At 34.5% G+C, this 18,495-nt stretch overlaps 1 protein-coding gene, 1 non-coding gene and 1 pseudogene across 4 annotated transcripts in view; 1 reads left to right on the forward strand and 2 right to left on the reverse strand.

Moving 5' to 3' along the window:
- Nucleotides 1-287: 287 nt before the first annotated feature.
- Nucleotides 288-403, reverse strand: LOC132310533 (U2 spliceosomal RNA; annotated as a pseudogene).
- A 431-nt stretch (nt 404-834) lies between these two features.
- On the reverse strand, nt 835-1,033 carry LOC132310535 (U2 spliceosomal RNA). The gene has a single exon (XR_009482615.1). It is a non-coding gene; the product is annotated as a U2 spliceosomal RNA (small nuclear RNA).
- A 7,209-nt stretch (nt 1,034-8,242) lies between these two features.
- Nucleotides 8,243-18,495, forward strand: part of LOC132306118 (DNA repair protein RAD5A) — a 30,045-nt gene continuing 19,792 nt past the window's right edge. Inside the window, exons 1-18 of one of the 3 annotated variants that reach the window (XM_059803358.1) lie at nt 8,251-8,987; nt 9,139-9,281; nt 9,417-9,552; nt 9,749-9,802; nt 9,877-10,023; nt 10,114-10,265; nt 10,345-10,429; nt 10,518-10,790; nt 10,882-11,028; nt 11,149-11,304; nt 12,597-12,664; nt 13,481-13,603; nt 13,694-13,793; nt 13,873-13,985; nt 14,734-15,012; nt 15,158-15,358; nt 15,994-16,087; nt 16,177-16,248. In XM_059803358.1, coding sequence (XP_059659341.1) covers nt 8,439-8,987; nt 9,139-9,281; nt 9,417-9,552; nt 9,749-9,802; nt 9,877-10,023; nt 10,114-10,265; nt 10,345-10,429; nt 10,518-10,790; nt 10,882-11,028; nt 11,149-11,304; nt 12,597-12,664; nt 13,481-13,603; nt 13,694-13,793; nt 13,873-13,985; nt 14,734-15,012; nt 15,158-15,358; nt 15,994-16,087; nt 16,177-16,248 — 2,892 coding nt within the window. In that variant the 5' untranslated portion in view covers nt 8,251-8,438. Of the gene's footprint in view, nt 8,988-9,138; nt 9,282-9,416; nt 9,553-9,748; nt 9,803-9,876; nt 10,024-10,113; nt 10,266-10,344; nt 10,430-10,517; nt 10,791-10,881; nt 11,029-11,148; nt 11,305-12,596; nt 12,665-13,480; nt 13,604-13,693; nt 13,794-13,872; nt 13,986-14,733; nt 15,013-15,157; nt 15,359-15,993; nt 16,088-16,176; nt 16,249-18,495 lie in introns of those variants that run through there. The other 2 variants (XM_059803359.1, XM_059803360.1) reach the window with 2 other exon arrangements.

An 18,495-nucleotide genomic window follows, 5' to 3' on the forward strand; every position in this document is an offset into this window, starting at 1 on the left:
CTTACCATTTTCCACTTATATTAACTACAAAAAAGGGGCGTAAATGCAACTTGAAGAGATTATTTCAAAGCTAACCTAATACCATCAATCTGAATAGGCTTATATTGTGAGATTCAAACATCATTGAATTCCTATTATTATTATTAATTTAGATGAGAGCAGAGTTTGAAAAAAATAAAGCTATTGTGCAATGTTATATTTTTAGCCCTTTCGATCCTAAACCAAAATATAAATAATGTAAGAATTAAATATTAATCTTCAATTATCCCTAATAAGCACAATTCAGCAAGATTTGAACTTTGGCTGAGACCCATATAATACAGGGCGGTGGCCTTTGTATCAGATATTAAATCGATAAGAACATATACTACACTTAATCTTAGCCAAAAGGATGGGAAAAGGTATAATTAAAATTTCTTTAGGTTTATATTTTTATAAAAGGCTTCTATGTGATCCTTTATAACTCAAAACCGATGTGGGACAAGAAAAATGTTTGGTAAATTATTTTATTAAATAATTACCTATTTTATTAATTATTTTAATACGTAACTTTTAACTTAATTAAACAATTACCTATTTATTTTATTATTTGGTAAATTATTTTATTAAAATTCATTTTATTTATAGAAACTCTTGTATTTTAATTCATTTTATATCAATTAATAAATTTTTTTTCATATTTTTTAGTATTTGGTAAATTATTTTATTAAATAATTACCTATTTTATTTTAATACGTAACTTTTAACTTAATTAAATAATTACCTATTTAATTTTAATTGGTAATTTATTTTACCCCTAATAAACACACATTAGCAAGATTTGAACTTTGATTTAGAGGGTGCACCAAAATTTGGCATAGCTCAACACCAAGGAGATGCTAGAATCACTATAGTAGCAAGCTACTCTAGTTGACCCGACCTAAAAAAATTTAGTTCAATATAATGTAGGCCGAGACCCACATAATACAAGGTCGGTGGCCCTTGTATAAGATATTAAACCGATAAGAACATATACTATTAAAAATAATACTATTAATTATTTAATCCTTTATAACTCAAAACCGACGTGGGACAAGAAAGATGTTTAGTAAATTATTTTATTAAACAATTACCTATTTTATTTTAATACGTAACTTTTAACTTAATTTTAATTGGTAAATTATTTTATTATTTGATAAATTATTTTATCAAAATTCCTTTTATTTATAGAAATTATTTTATTTTAATTCATTTTATATCAATTAATATTTTTTTTTTAATATTTTTCATTATTTGATAAATTATTTTATTAAATAATTACCTATCTTATTTAAATAGGTAACTTTTAACTTATTTAAACAATTACTTATTTAATTTTAATTGGTAATTTATTTTATTCCTAATAAGCACATTACAACAAGATTTGAACTTTGATTTGGAGGGTTCACCAAAACTTGGCAGTAGTGCAACACCAATGAAATGTTAGGATCACTAAAGTAGTAAGCTACTTGTGACGACCCTGGTTTTTAGGCCAGCGTGTCCTGTGATGAACCATAAGGATGATCCGATAACGGATCCGAATGCGGAAGCAAAAACAGAAAACAAGACTCTAAGAAGTCAAAGTGACCTTCCATGAGGTCGCGGAACTCAACAAAAACTGATGCGGAAGCAAAGGATTGAAAATATGACAAATAAGCCCCTAGGGGCAAAATAGTCATTTCTAAAAACTATAGATTCGGGTGTCACCGAGCACACCGCTAGAAGGACAACGAAAAACTAATCAAGATGGACTCAAGAATCGCATGATTCGGAGTCCGAACGAAGGAGAAACGGCATGACGAAGAAAAACGAGCACTTAAGGCAAAAAGGGTAAACTGGTAATTATTCAGGAAGAACCGGGTGCAACCGAGCACACCGTTGGAAATACAGTGAAAAATTAGTCAAGTTCAAAAAAAAATTCACTTGAATCGAAGTCCGGACGAACGAGAAAAGCCCAAAAAAAGAATTGACGTCGCGGTGGCCCGATGAGGGGCCATGATAGCCCCATGCGCACGCCCATGCGCACGCCCATGCATGCCGTGCGCGCGCCGGTGTACACATGGCTGGCAGCAGCAGCCCATAAAGCTGCTGTGGGTTTGTTTTTCGGAAAAATCCGGAACAGAAGCTGAATTTGGAGGCCTAGATGAATTTTTTTGCAAAAACACAGAGAAGAAACCCCCCTCAAAATTGAGTTTTCTACGTGACATATGGGAGAATTAAAAAAAAACGCAATATAGAATATCCGAAATGCCCCTCCATGAAATCTGGTCATGGAGGTCCAAAAAGCTGCTATTTTGAAAACTGAGAACTGAACTTCGTAAGCGATTTCCGATATCAAGACGACATTTTCTGGAAAAACACGAAAAAGAAACCCCCCCTAAAATCACGTTTTCTAAGCGACCATGTTGAAAGAAGAAAATAAAACTGAGGTGAAAGGTCCATAATGCCCCTAGATCAGAATATGCAAAAAAAATGCGAAATGAATTCACAAGAGGCTCAAAACACAAACGATGAGGTTTTGCCCGGAAACGACTATGCACGCAAACGTAACTTGCCTATTTAGACGCGCTACAATGGTCCATGGCTTAAAAATATAGCCGATGCAAAATCCGACCCCCCAACGGGCAAAAAGGCAAAAATGGACTTGGAATGGAAAACATGGAATCCAAAAATGCAAAACGGGATCAAATGACCGTTTGGCCCTTGGCCACACTTCATACAAGATTAATAAGACCCTATAAAAGAATGAAAATGGAATTCCCACACCCGATGCAACCGTGGTGAAGGAATGACTTGCGATTTTTCAAGTTTTTCATAACATTTCATGAAGTTAAAAAGTTGCATAAAATACAATATACATGTCATTGGCCTCCGGCCTCATCTCATACATATCAAATACATTGAAATGAGTGTACTTAAGTACACATTACATACATGGAATCAAACATACATATTTTGACATATAAGTCTACAAAATGACATTTCATGCTAACATTTGCATGAAATGGAAACTTGAAAGCTACTCGACATCCAAGGAATGCTAGGCTTCACGAACCAAGTCTTCGCACTTGAAATATGCCCCAGTATCGTAGGGGTGAGTAACATAAAGCTACTCATAGGAGATGAGCATGCATCGACCTAGCATTTTACAAATTTATCACCTTAAGGTGAAACATGTTAAAGGGGCTCATGCCACCTAATGTCTATGTCCAAGTGAGACTCAGGGAGCATCCTAAGCTACCTTAGAGTCTAAGCAACAAGAATCATGATATACATACGTGTATGAAACGAATCATCGTTGGGATAATCTAAAGAACACGATAAGAAGAATGCTTGAGCATATATTAACATGAATTGCATTTTCAATACAATTGAACTAAGTCTAAAGTAATCCATACAACATGACAAAAGCATATTTGAATACAAGTTAACAAGAATCACATTATCCATGCAATTCAACAACAAAAGAGCATGTTATACAATGCAACAAGGTTTAAGTTCTCAAAGCCATCAACTTAGAATCTAAAGCACAAAATAATAGTAGTGATTTATGCCACTTAACGTCTATGTTATAAATGAATCAATAGGATCAATCCTAAGCTTCATTAGAACGTCAAAACACGATTTTCAATATCGATGCAATTTAACCAACATTGGAACTTCCAATACAACGCATAAAGCACAATTTCGCAAAGTTAACATCCTGTAACTTAAAATGGAATGACAAATAAGAAACAACAAGTTACAACATCATCTAGTTATCAACTTGAAAATGAAATGCGAAATCAAACAAAGTGGATACTCGGACGTCACGCCGGATCAGACCGACAACATAGTTACTTTAGGGTTACTAGCCCATGAGTAACCTCCCTATGTGCGCACTAGACTATATATAGAGGGACTATCCCCCGTACTAGAACCACGTCCTAGCCATAGTCAAACAACGACATCCCTAAGTTTCCAAAATCAACAAGTTGTGCAACAACACATATATCAATAGGAATATGCAAGATAATCAACTATCTAGTAAGTACAACCAAATTTGGAAACCTATACAATACATGCTCTAAATTCACAACTAATTGATATGATGAATATCGAATCTTCAGTGTGCGATTCGTTACACGCTATGCATGAAAGATGTTAAACACGAAGTGTGCAAATCATTACACAAGGCAACAATATATTCAATAAGGAAAACATATTCTCATGAATACAAACATAGCAACTATGTTATCCAATGTTCAAAATATAACCAAATGAATATACAACAAGTCCAAGTCCATGATTTGAATATAGAAACCACTTCTAAAACACAACTAGATCATGGAGCAAATTGATAGAATTTAAATAGATAAACACAATTAAATTCTCTAGATTTCCGATTCAATTTCAATTAACCTCAATTTAATACATGTTAAAGGGCATGGCAAGGTCATCACCTATATCCATTCTAAAACTCAATTAGGTTGTTAGAACAACAAAGTAGAACTTTAATTAAATCATGCTAATTTAAATCCCAAGGTTCTAAAACAATTTCAGATAGTCCCAATTTAATATATACTAGTAAACAAGTCATGGCCAATACAAATATCAAGTTAAAACATTAATTAAGCTATTGGGACCACAAAATAGATTTTAATTAATTCTTTTAATTAAAATCTCTAGATTTTCAAACTTAATCAAATGCTCTCAATTTAACATATCTTAGAGAATATGCCAAGAACTAATGTAATATCACATTACAAGTTTATTTCATTCAATTTAAGATCATGTGACTTAACCTTTCACTAAAGTTAAATATAAATTAAAGGTTGCAATTCTCATGCAATCAATCCCAATTTAATATATGTGAACAACCACGCCAAAGCTTAATTTTCTAGCATGCCACAATACAATTCCAAGTTGTATATCACCATGAGGATTAAATCTTAAATATGGAATTTAATTAAATAAAAGGTTTCAAAACCTAACCGAATATTCTAAATCAAATATATGTGAAACTATATGGCATGTAAATCAAGAATATCAAGTCGGAATTTAAATAGAGTGAATAGTGCACTCGGGCAAATTAATTAATCAAATTAATTAATAATTACTAATTTTTAAAACACCTCCAATTACTTTCAAATTCAACTATGTTGGAGAGCATGCAAAGGCCTAATTTAATATGCTAACACATATTGATTTTAAGCTAGTTAAGGCCATGCGAATTAATCTTTCACCTAAGATAAATATTAAATAAAATCTTTAATACTTATTCAAATGTTCCAATTTTAATACACGACAATGAGCATATCAAGGGGCAATATAAAATCATGCTACATGTTTAAACCAAGTCATGACCAACTGGGAAAATTAGATCCCGTACAAGAAAAATAAATAATAAAATCTCTAAATTTTATATTTAATCATGCAAATAAGTAGTATAAGCATCACAAGCATGCTATATAACAAGAATTTAAACCTAAAACATCACCTACCTCAATTTGAGATGAAAATCTCAAATGCCATCAAAATGGAATGGCTCCGAATCCGACGAAACTACTAGGTTTTATCAGGGACAACGCCGTGAACATAACCCCCATGAAAGCCCCATCAAAATCATAACTTGACCTTAAAACCAAACTCAAGAAATGGTCAAAACTGAATTCTAATAAGGGGGAAAGGTAGAGCACGGCGAGGGGAACAATAAACATTAAGGTCGAAGACTTTCAATCAAGGAAAAGTGAACCAAAAGAGGAGAGAGAAGATGGCAGCACCCCTTGGGCTGCCATGGGAGCTCTAGGTCGTGCATGAAGAGGGGAGAAGATGAAAAATGAAATATCTCACCCCTCTTTTATAGAAATCTCAAAAAGTGCCCCGAACGGGCCCCGCCGGGTCCGAAAAAGTAAAATTTGAGCAGATGCACTCAAATGGCAAAACTTTGTGAACAAAAAAGATTCAAAATGATAAAATATGAACAACGGAAGAAATGGCGTTGAAAACCAAGTTCCGAGCAAAAAGTTATGCCCAAAACAAGTTTGGCGCTAACTAGGGCCAAAAACCCTGAAATTGGAAAACATCGTCCAGGAGGAAATTTCAAGAGTACACAACTCGACGAAATGTGAAAATGAATCTTGTACGAGGATCCAGACTCAAAACAAGACATTTTGCAATAACTTTCATTAATTGCACAATGGCCCTTCCAAAAAGTGAAAACTGCACTTATGGCCCAGAATGAAAATATCTTCCAAAAATATTTTCTTAAAAACCCCTGAAATAAAATATCTTCAAAAGATATTTACTAAAAACACCCCAAGAAAAGAAAATAATTTCAAAGAACTTTGCATCCATGCCCCTATGGACACCGGGAGTAACCAGAGTACTTTCTTGCAAAAATAAAGATACGTATTTCGAGGAAACCACTCAAGATGAAGGCACGTGAAGTCAAAAACCAACTCCGAGCATGAGAAGTGAGGTTGTGCCAAAAACTGACAAACAGAGATAAGACGAAATAGGGAAAATGACAGAATAGGGAAAAGACGAATAGCGCATAGTGTCCGGAAAACGAAAAATGCGAAAATGACTCGATCCTCAAAGGAAGTTGTCAATTCACATGAAAGAGTCTCAGAAACCAATTCTGAGCACTCGAGATGACACTAAGCGATACGAAATAGAGCTCAGAAAAGAAAATTAAACGAAAAAAATTCATTCGTAAAATTTCAAGAAAAAGGAAAGGGAGGCAAATGACCGGGTCGTTACACTATTCTAGTTGACCCGACCCAAAAAAAATTAGTTCAATATCATGTTAATATTTCTTTAGGTCTATATTTTTATAAGAGGTTTCCATGTAATTATTTATAACTCAAAACCGAAGTGGAATAAGAAAAATGTCTGGTTAATTATTTTATTAAATAATTACCTCGTTTATTTTAATAGGTAACTTTTAACTTAATTAAACAATTACCTATTTAATTTTAATTGGTAATTTATTTTATTATTTGATAAATTATTTTATTAAAATTCATTTTATTTATAGAAACTCTTTTATTTTAATTCATTTTATATCAATTAATAAATATTTTATATTTTTTATTATTTGATAAATTATTTTATTAAATAATTATCTAAATTTAGTTCTATATCATGCTCCACATAATACAAGGCCGGTGGCCTTTGTATCAGACATTAAACCGATAAGAACAAATAGTACAGTTAATCTTTTTATAGCTCAAAATCAATGTGGGACAAGAAAAATGTTTTTATAAGAGGCTTCCATGTAATCATTTATAACTCAAAATCGACGTGGGACAATAAAAATGTTAACTCAAAACCCATGTGGGACAAGAAAAATGTTTGGTAAATTATTTTATAAAATAATTACCTATTTTATTTTAATAAGTTACTTTTAACTTGATCTCAGCCAAAAGGTTGACAAAGGTATGATTAATATTTCTTTAAGTCTATATTTTTATAAGAATAATCTTTTATAACTCGATGTGGAACAAGAAAAACGTTTGGTAAATTATTTTATAAAATAATTACCCATTCTATTTTAATAACTAACTTTTAACTTGATCTTAACCAAAAGGTCGAGAAATGTACGTAATCCTTTATAACTCAAAGCTGATATAAGACAAGAAAAATGTTTGGTAAATTATTTTATAAAATAATTACCTATTTTATTTTAATATGTAACTTTTAACTTGATCTTAGCCAAAAGGTTGAGAAAGGTATAATTAATATTTTTTAGATCTATATTTTTGTAAGAGATTTCCATATAATTATTTATAACTCAACATCAATGTGGGACAAGAAAAATGTTTGGTAAATTGTTTTATTTAATAATTGTCTATTTTATTTTAATAAGTAAATTTTAACTTAATTAAATAATTACTTATTTGAATTTAAGTGATAGTTTATTTCATTATTTGATAAATTATTTTAAGTGATTGATTTTATATCAATTAATTTTTTATATAATTAATAAATAAATAGTATAGAAAGTGGTGATTGATTTTATATCAATTAATTTTTTTTTATAATTAATAAATAAATACTGAAAGACTCAAACTCTTTGTCTATTTAATAATAGTATAGATATTTTCTTAAAACTCACTAAATAATTATTTTTTTTAACAAACATGTGAAAATTTGTTAAAAAAAAAATAATGGCATTAATGTAAAATGAAGATGGCGGGAAATGTGTCTCCCGCTTCCTTCCTTAATATACCGCCTCCCGATTTCAATCATCCACCTTTATCTTTCCACTCTGACGGAAAAAAAAAGCCCGCAGCATTTCCCATCTCAGAGTTGAGGGTTTCTTGAATCATCAAAGGATTTGAAATTCAAATTCATGATCTGCTCGTTTGTCTTAAATCATTTTTTTTCGAATTAGGTTTAGGGTTAGGGTTAGGGCTTTATCTGATCACAATAATATGGGGAATAAAGTAACCGACGAACTAATAGAGACAGTTCGGTCTATCGTTGGTCAAGAATACTCCGACATGGACATCATCCGAGCACTTCATATGGCGAAGAACGACGCAACTGCGGCAATCAACATCATATTTGACACCCCCCTGAGTTTCAGAACCAAGGATAAATCCCAAGGAGTTCGGGGAAAATCTGAAACTGTTGCTGTGAAGTCAATTCAAAATGGTAACGAGATCCTCAATCGTTCTCAAAGTTCTACTTCCAATGATTCTCTGAACCCTAGAAATTCGATGGAAAGTGACGTCAAAGACTTGAATAGGTGCTCGAGTTCGATGGGGAGTGAGTGGTGGTTTGTGGGTTGCGGTGAGGTTGCAGGCATGTCCACGTGTAAAGGGAGGAGGCTGAAATCTGGTGAAGAAGTGAATTTCACATTTCCACTGAACAACTATAGTAAATCTAGTTCACCCTCACCGGCCAAGTTTGGTGGCCGAGGTCGACAGGTCGCTGCCTGTTCCGAGATTGTAAGGTTCTCGACCAAAGATTGTGGAGAGGTATATTCTGAATTTTTTTCTTACTTAGTTGGCTGATTTTGTTACTCATGATCTCTTTGGAAATAGAAATTTGAGAGAGGAATGCTATCAAAAGGGCCTGTAATATGCATTAGATTTGTTATATATATTTAATGTATGATGATGACGATAGTGTGGACAGATTGGTCGAATTCCCAATGAGTGGGCGCGGTGTCTTTTGCCGCTTGTGAGGGATAATAAGGTCCGGCTTGAGGGTTGTTGTAAATCTACTCCTGATGTACTGGGCATTATGGACACCATTCTTTTGACAATCAGGTATGCTAAAGGTGCATGAAACTTATACATCTTTGTGTGTGGTAAAAAGAAAGAGAATCGAATTTACTTTTGAAGCTGTACTTTTGGGTGGTGCATGGAATGGCTGATTAATTTCTAATTTTGTGTGCTGTTCAGTGTGTACATTAACAGTTCCATGTTCCGAAAAAGCCACCAGACCTCACTAAAGGCAGCCAGCACTTCTGTGGATGAATCAATCATTCACCCTCTGCCAACCTTGTTCCGGCTGCTGGGAATAACACCTTTTAAGAAGGTGATAGTTTGTTTTGTCTTGTAACCTTTACTCGAGAGCTATACCATGTTTTCATCATGTTATGCGTATGGGTGTATATGAATATGATGTTGGCCATGCATGCAAGTTGACATCTTCTTTTAGAAAACAATATATGCTGATATTTTCTTTGTGAAACCTAACAAATATTCATTTATATTTGCTTGGATATAACCAGGCGGAATTCACTCCTGGCGATTTGTACACAAGGAAGAGGCCTTTAAACTCAGAGGTATGGTAAACATATTAATTGGCTGATCCCATTAATTTTATGATCGATTTTAGTACTTAGTTCTAACTGAACAGGACAGCTCCGGTGTTCCTGCCTCATTGCTACATGTCAACAAGTTTAAGAATTCATCTTTGAATGGAAATAAAGTGGAAAATGAAGAGTCCATTTCTGATACTGATCTTGACAATATTGTTGGTGTTGGTGATAACTCTGAGCTAGAGGTATTGTTATTCTGAGAATATCTTCATATGTTAATGGAACTTTATATGCAAAAAGAAGGTACATCTATTTATTTATCTTTTGTGTTTTAGGAAATGGAACCCCCTAGTACTATTCAATGTGAACTTCGCCCCTACCAAAAGCAGGCTCTTCATTGGATGATTCAGTTGGAGAAAGGACGGTGCATGGATGAGGCAGCAACTACCCTTCACCCATGTTGGGATGCATATCGCCTTGCAGATAAGTAAGTTGATATTTATCAATATCTAATAGTTTACTCACTTCTGAACTCCAGGCTCAAGGGGATATTGGTATTTTTCTAGGAGGGATCTTGTTGTCTACTTGAATGCATTTTCTGGTGATGCCACGACAGAATTTCCAAGCACCCTTCAAATGGCCAAAGGAGGAGTATGTTTCTCTCCCTAATTGATGTCTCCATTGCCTCAATTTTGCAGTTAAACTCTTTTGGTGTTTTGACTTGAACATGAATTTGAAGATTTTAGCAGATGCCATGGGACTTGGAAAGACCATTATGACCATAGCTCTCCTTCTTGCTCATTCAGAAAGAGGTGGATCCTTAGGTAGCCAAAACATGAGCCCGACCTTCAGTGTTAATAGTGAAGCAAGCAATGCTTCAGATCAATCTCCGAGCCTCCCGGACAAAGCAGCAAAATTTTCTGGTCTCAATAAGCTTGTGAAGCAAAAGAACTCGCTTATTGGTGGTGGTAATCTGATTATATGTCCTATGACTCTTCTAGGCCAATGGAAGGTAAGTTGTTGCCATTTTAGCGTTGGCAGGTTTCACAGAATTAATGTCTCTCTGGTGGTTATACTCAAGTTGTGTGTTTCTGTATTGATAGGCAGAGATTGAATCTCATGCACGACCTGGGTCTCTGTCTATTTATGTTCATTATGGACAAAACAGACCTAAGGATGCAAAAATTCTAGCTCAGAGTGATGTTGTTCTAACTACCTATGGAGTATTAGCCTCAGAATTTTCGACAGAGGTACCTTAAAAGCCTTTTATTGATTTTACGGCAAAGTTTCCGGTCACTTGGTGGTTCACTCTATTATACAGGATAATCCGATGTAGACCTCTCTTTTAATTCTATTGTTTTATTTTGTAGAACACTGAAGACAATGGGGGACTTTACTCAGTGAGATGGTTTAGGGTGGTTCTTGATGAGGCACATACTATCAAATCTTCTAAAAGCCAAATTTCTGTGACTGCAGCTGCCCTTGTTGCCGATCGCCGATGGTGTCTTACTGGTACCCCTATCCAGGTATATATTTATTATAAAATTATGATTTTGCGACTGAGCTTATCCAGTTAAGCTGTCTTCTTCTATAAATGGTTCTCTGCAATGTTATACGCATGAGTGATTCACTTTTTCATTTGCTTTTTGTTTAAAATGATAAAGTTGATCAACAATTTGGGTAAGTTTATTGTTCTGCAGTTTTATATCTATAAATATACACATATATAAACCTGTTATAATCAGAAAAAGTCTCTTTCCTGACAAGTTTATTGTGTTGTGCACGAAATTTACTCAGGCAGAGTATTCAGGTCTTCTTGTGCTGCCTCCATTATCTGTTGAAGCCAAATTATTTAATCCATATTACTTCCTTCCGTCTGCATTGTTTGACAAAGACATTCTATGACTCATGTATATGTCTTATGAGAATTTGTAATAGAAATATATATCGTTATGGGAATGTGCATTATAAGAAATTGCATTTATATGTCATATATACATCTTATGAGACATTAATTTGTATATAAGGTTAGAGAAAGAGAGCTCAACCAAAACTAATATTGGATGAAGTTATTCGAATAATTTTAAGAAATAAAATATAATAGGAGAATTGGCTTTGATAGAAAAGTATGGAAAAAGAGAATTCATGCGGCTGACCCCATTCATATGGGTACAAGGCAATGTTGATCATTATCATTATAAACTTTATGCAAATTTCCATCTATGTTCTGGATTGTAGATATTTCCTCAAGTTCATTGTGGTTGCCAACTCCTAGTTGCACATATTTCACTTTCTTTTTTTTTGCTTACATCATGAGCTTATCATCTGATTGAACTTTTGAAATTCTCCTTCAGGTCTAGCATCTGTGTCCTCTGCAGATGTTGTATAGATTCACTACAGTGTTGAAGCTGTAGGATTTATATATATAAATATATAGATACAGAATTTTGTTAAATGAAACTTCCTTTCTTATATACTGTGCTGTTTGACAGCTTTGTTGAAGTCAGGCGGAGGCTCATAGACTTCATCTTATCAATCAATTGATTTTCCTCTGCATATAATTTGATGATTTATAATGTCGTTTTTCTGTGTACAAATGTATTTCTTGTTAATTTCAAATTCTGAAATGTGTTATTTTATTTTATTTTATTTTTTCCCTGGAATTTATGAAACTTTCCATGTACTTCATGCTTGTATAAAATGAATAATCTTTGGGCATAATTTTATATTAATTTTTGGAGATCTTCATACCTTTAAGTGTGGTGAGTTGCCAAAGTTGTATAGATTTGTTTCCTGACATTTTGTTTCACTGTCATAGAACAACGTGGAGGATATTTATAGTCTCCTTCGATTTTTGAGGGTTGAACCATGGGGAAACTGGGCATGGTAAGTTTTTCTTCTCCTGTTGATTGAAATTCATGAACTTTGTTTTTATAAGTTACTTAGGGCTATGTGTATGTTATGAATACATTGGATAATGGAAGGCACCCTTAGTGGAAATTGCATCCTTATTGTGGATCTAATAAGTTTTTTATATGCACATATTTGTGGTTTTAATGGATTGCTGTTCAATACTTTGATCAAATTATCTGTTCAATTTAAAGTTTTGTCTTATTTATTTATTTATTTATTTATTTTAATTATTAAATGAAATCGGTGATGTGGGATTGCAATTTTATGATAATCCTATATATATATATATATATATATATACATATTTGTTTTCAGTCTGGCTTTATTGCGTGGGTAGCTTCGAGTTTTCGGTTCTATTCCTGTATTTATTAATTCTTGGGTTTATCTAAAAGCTCTATTTAGCACAGGGCAGCTTATCTCAAAGAGATCTGGTAGGTTATTACGCAGTTGACATCTCTGAGCACATGATTGAGGAGTGATAGCTGGTATTTGAACGTTTCAAAAGGACCTTGATTGTTGGTCTTCATTTTTCTTTTTTTTTTATGTCAATCTGATTGGGAATATTAAAGTGACAAACTATATAACTGCAATCAAAGCAATGCTTTTCTAGAATCACTTGTCCGTAAAATAAAAATAAAGATAAAAAATGTGATGCACATTCTGGAAATTTAGTTCTTAGAGATGTATAGAGAATCTCATTTAATGTGGACCAGATTCCCTTTTTTGTGTGTTTCTAAGTATTTGGTAATGTGTAGTCGTATGGTTAAGCTACTTATGTGTATAACATAGGTGGAATAAACTCATTCAAAAACCTTTTGAGGAGGGTGATGAGAGAGGGTTAAAGCTGGTTCAGTCCATCTTAAGGCCGATTATGTTAAGAAGAACCAAGTTTAGCACTGACCGAGAAGGAAGGTAAACTTAACCAGCAGAGAATATATCTTATCATATTCTTTCCTTTTTCTGGTCTCTAGCTTTCTAAATTTATGTTTCTTCTGGTTTTAGGCCAATTTTAGTTCTCCCACCAGCGGATATCCAGGTGATTTATTGTGAACTCACAGAAGCTGAAAAAGATTTTTATGAGGCTTTGTTTAAAAGATCCAAGGTATTCCATAAGTAATGTTCTTTTTCTTGCTTTTATGTTGAAGTGCCTTTATATAACATGTTGACTTGAATCTCTTCAGGTGAAATTTGATCAATTCGTCGAGCAAGGACGGGTTCTTCATAACTATGCTTCTATATTGGAGCTGCTCTTACGTCTTCGCCAGTGTTGTGATCATCCATTTCTTGTGATGAGGTTTGAATCTTTCTTGTACAATGCTTTATTTTAATTTATTTCTTCTCATGGAATTTAGTTGTGGCATATATTTTGTCTATGATATGGGTGGTGGTGGTGTAATGATGATAATCTGGTTTACAGAGGTGGTAGGGGTTCCCTTTTTGAGTTATTTGTTGCAGTCCTTAATGTTTCTATGGTTGTTTATCATCAACAAAGCTTTCCTAACAACCCCCTACCCTTTGGGTAAAATGGAGAGATAAAAGTGTGTTAGCGAATAAATAGAAAATATATATGCCCAAGAAGAAGAGGTAAATATCTAAACATCCTGCACAAAATGTGAGGGTATTTTAGTAACAACATTAAACTATGATTTTCACGATTGGCACTATAAAGGAAATGTGATGTACAAGAATATCCTAAAATGTCATGTGGTTCACAAATCTCTGCAGCTGATCCTTCCATATGGTCCACAAAATAACTTGACAATCTTTTATTTGTGTCTGTAGTAAAAGTTTTCATTAGATCAGATTTTCTCAATCATCCATTTCATATGTTATTTATTTGTGCATTTTTCAATGATCTGGGAGGATGCTATTTCATTTGCTTGTACTTCGGATGATTAAAATGCACACCGATTGATGGATGCTGTTCATTTTATGATGCATACTTTGGAAACCTTAGGTCACGTCATGTAGTTTCCTTCAAATCCTCATTTTAATATTGTTATGTTAACTATGGCTGGTAATGGTCGCTTTGATGTGTTCAGTCGAGGTGATGCTCATGAATTCTCTGATCTGAATAAGCTTGCCAAACGTTTCCTTAAGGGTGGTCGGGATGTTGTGGAAGGGGAGGCAAAAGATGTGCCTTCACGGGCTTATATTCAGGAGGTTGTTGAAGAGTTGCGCAAGGGGGAGCAGGGAGAGTGTCCAATATGCCTCGAAGCTTTTGAAGATGCAGTTTTGACACCTTGTGCTCATCGCTTATGCCGAGAATGTCTCTTGGCAAGTTGGCGGAATCCTACTTCTGGTCTTTGTCCTGTTTGTAGGTATCTTCATATTTGTTATTGTTTTTCCATTCAATATTTCTTTCTACTGTTTCACCCAGTGAGCTGCTCCCTCTTTTTGAATATTTACAATAATGTAATATTACTGGTCGTACTATCATGAGATATAGCATTTTCTTTTTGGCAGGAAGACAATCGACAGGCAAAATCTTATTACGGCACCAACTGATAGTCGCTTCCGGATTGATGTTGAGAGAAACTGGGTTGAATCATCTAAAGTTGCCTCTCTGTTGCATGAACTAGAGAATCTTCGTTCATCAGGCTCTAAAAGCATTGTTTTTAGCCAATGGACTGCCTTTCTAGATCTTTTGCAGATTCCACTTTCTCGGTAACAATTTCTTGCTTCTTAGATACTCGTCTTTGGTTTATGCGGATGCATTATGCTCCCTCTTTGATTAGCACCTATTGATTAGCTTCGAATTATTAGATTATGGACGTGGGATGCCATGTGAGACGTGTTTGGAGGATATGCAGGGATTTGCCATAACGAAATCATTAATGATTATTTCACAGAAATGACAAAATTGAATGGGTCTGTTTGGTTCAATTTTCTAAAAACAGTTCACAAGAACTCAGAAAACAGTTTTCAGAACCTGTTGACTAAACTGATTTTCAAATCTCAAAATAACAGTTCATGAAAAACTGAACCAAACATGGCCAATGATTCTGATACCTAATCAGATATGTACCTGTCTATTTATATGCACTTGCACCGTGGAGGGAGGGTTTGATTGGCTATAAATAAGATGGTAAAGTGTGTGTGTATATGTTTATATGTAAATGAATTCAATTTTGGATTTTTCTTACAGTTTTCCTTTGGCTATTGTTTTAGTTATGTGTATTGCTAAGATGTTATAAGGTGATGATATTGTCGGTTATCATTGCATATGATACTATTCTTGAGGTCTCTATCTTCGAAAAATGCAAAGTGTGTTGATATGTTGGCATACTTACTTTGTACAGGAGTAGCATTCCGTTTCTTCGTCTGGATGGGACTCTAAACCAACAGCAACGTGAAAAAGTAATAAAGCAGTTCTCAGAAGAAAGCAACATCCTGGTTTGTAACGGAACTTAGGGGTTGGTAAGTGGTGATAATAATATAAATGACGACATTGGTTTAATTATTTGATCTTGGTTGTTATACAGGTGCTGTTAATGTCATTGAAGGCTGGTGGGGTTGGAATAAACCTAACAGCAGCATCCAATGCATTTGTCTTGGTATGTATAAAATATTTCAACCTTCTTAAATGAATTGTTCCTGGCTTTGGTTGTGATAGTGGAAATAATTGACTTTTGTTTTGGTTAATCTTCATTTTAGTTACCTTCACTTTTATTAGAATCTGATAGTAGTGTGTGTCAAGCATTTGAGTTGGTAATATTTGACTTATTTGAAGTTACTACTTTAGTTTTTTCTTTCCTTTTAACATATGTTAAAGAGTTATGGGAAGGAATAGAAGGGCCATTTTGGTAACATTCCTTGTATGAGAATTGATATGGTGATCCCAGAAAGAAAGATAAGTTACAAGGTACCGTGTGTTCAAGATTTGAAGCCCTTTCAAATATTGCTTATTATAGTGGACAATTAGTTAATATTATTCATAAATTAATAACATTAGTAATTGATGTATATATAAATAAGTTTTTTGAGAAGTTAATTTTGAACTGTTGAAAGAGAGAGAGAGAGACATAATATATGAAAACGTATATGTTATTGAGTTAGTAATACAATAATACAATGGTGTTTATATAGGAGAGTTACGGGAATAGGTGAGTGGAGAACAAGTAAACCCTATACATGGCAATTCTATATGGTAATGAGGGGTAGGTGACAACTCATACAATAGTAACTATACACGTGTGACAACTCATACAATACTGTACAACACTCCCCCTCAAGCTAGAGAGTAAATGTCAATAACTCCCAGCTTGCTACATATGGAATCAATAGAGTTCTTGGGAAGTGCCTTAGTGAAGATGTTTGCCAACTGTCTACCATAAGGAACAAAAGGTGTAACAATCTCATTCAAGTCAACTTTAGATCGAATGAAATGGCAATCCACTTCAATGTGTTTAGTCTTCTCATGGTAAATTGGATTGCTAGCAATATGAATAGTTGTTGCCTGATTGTCACAATGGAGAGGAATTGGGTACTGGATTGAAATCCCAAGTTCTTGTAAAAGAGTTTTCAACCAACTAAGCTCACAGGCAGTGTGTGCCATGGCACGATACTCTGATTCAGCACTGGAACGAGCCATAATTGACTGTTTCTTACTCCTTCAAGTTACTAGATTTCCTCTTATGAATGTGCAGTAACCCGCGGTGGACCGTCGATCAGAAGGAGAACCGGCCCAATCTGCATCTGTGTATCCCTCAATCCGAAGATGTCCAGAAGATCGATAAAGCAGACCACGTCCTGGAGCACCCTTTGCAAGATGCGTACAACTGCCTCCATGTGAGGTACTCAAGGATTGGTTATGAACTGGCTGCATAGGAGATGTCTGGATGAGTGATTGTGAAGTAAATAAGTTTACCTACAAGTCTCTGATACATCTCTGGATCATCGAGTGGGTCACCATCATCTACCTTAAGTTTTACATTAGTCTCCATGGGTGTAGCTACACGTTTCGAGCCAAGATATCCAGTATCCTGTAAGAGATCAAGAGTATACTTCCGTTGAGAAAGACTAATGCCTTGCTTTGACCGAGCCACCTCCATTCCGAGATAATATCGAAGTTTGCCCAATTCTTAGTAAGGAAGCTAGAACTCAAGTGATGGATTACAACTTGTATCCCATCTTTGTCACTGCCGGTGATAACGATATCATCTACATACACCACAAGAGTCACAATACCACGTTTCGCTTTCTTAAAAAAGAGAGTGGTCAGCTTGGCTTCTGGTCATACCATGAGCTACCATTGCTTCACTGAACTTATCAAACCATGCACGAGGGGACTGTTTGAGGCCATAGATAGATTTCTTGAGATGACACACGCTCCCCCTTATACTCAAAACAACCCAGGTGGTTGAGTCAACTCAGTAAGGTAACTGTGCAAAAAGGCATTTTTAACATCAAGTTGATGAAGTGGCCAGTTTAGATTAGCTGCAAGAGAGATTGTCACATAAACATAATTCACTTTGGCCACAAGAGAAACATCAAGTCGAGCTTTGAGACGGTCAACAGTACCATCAGGCTTCTGTTTAACGGTAAAAACCCAACAACGACCAACAACCAGAGTATCAGCAGGCTTAGGAATAAGGTCTGAAGTATGATTCAATTTTAAAGCGTTTATTTCTTTTTCCATAGCTTTCCTCCACCCTGGATGAGAAAGTGCCTCCCTGTAGGACTTAGGAATTTGCAATAGAGGATAATGTCAAAGAAAAAGCTTGAAAAGAGGAGGACAATTTATTATACGATACAAAATTAGAGATAGGGTGATTGGTACAAGATCATTTACCTTTTCGAAC

Source organism: Cornus florida, unplaced genomic scaffold (genome assembly GCF_030987335.1).
Source record: "Cornus florida cultivar Cherokee Brave unplaced genomic scaffold, ASM3098733v1 CherokeeBrave_3.0.0_Hap2_Chr05, whole genome shotgun sequence".
In the NCBI taxonomy this organism is placed as follows: domain Eukaryota; kingdom Viridiplantae; phylum Streptophyta; class Magnoliopsida; order Cornales; family Cornaceae; genus Cornus; species Cornus florida.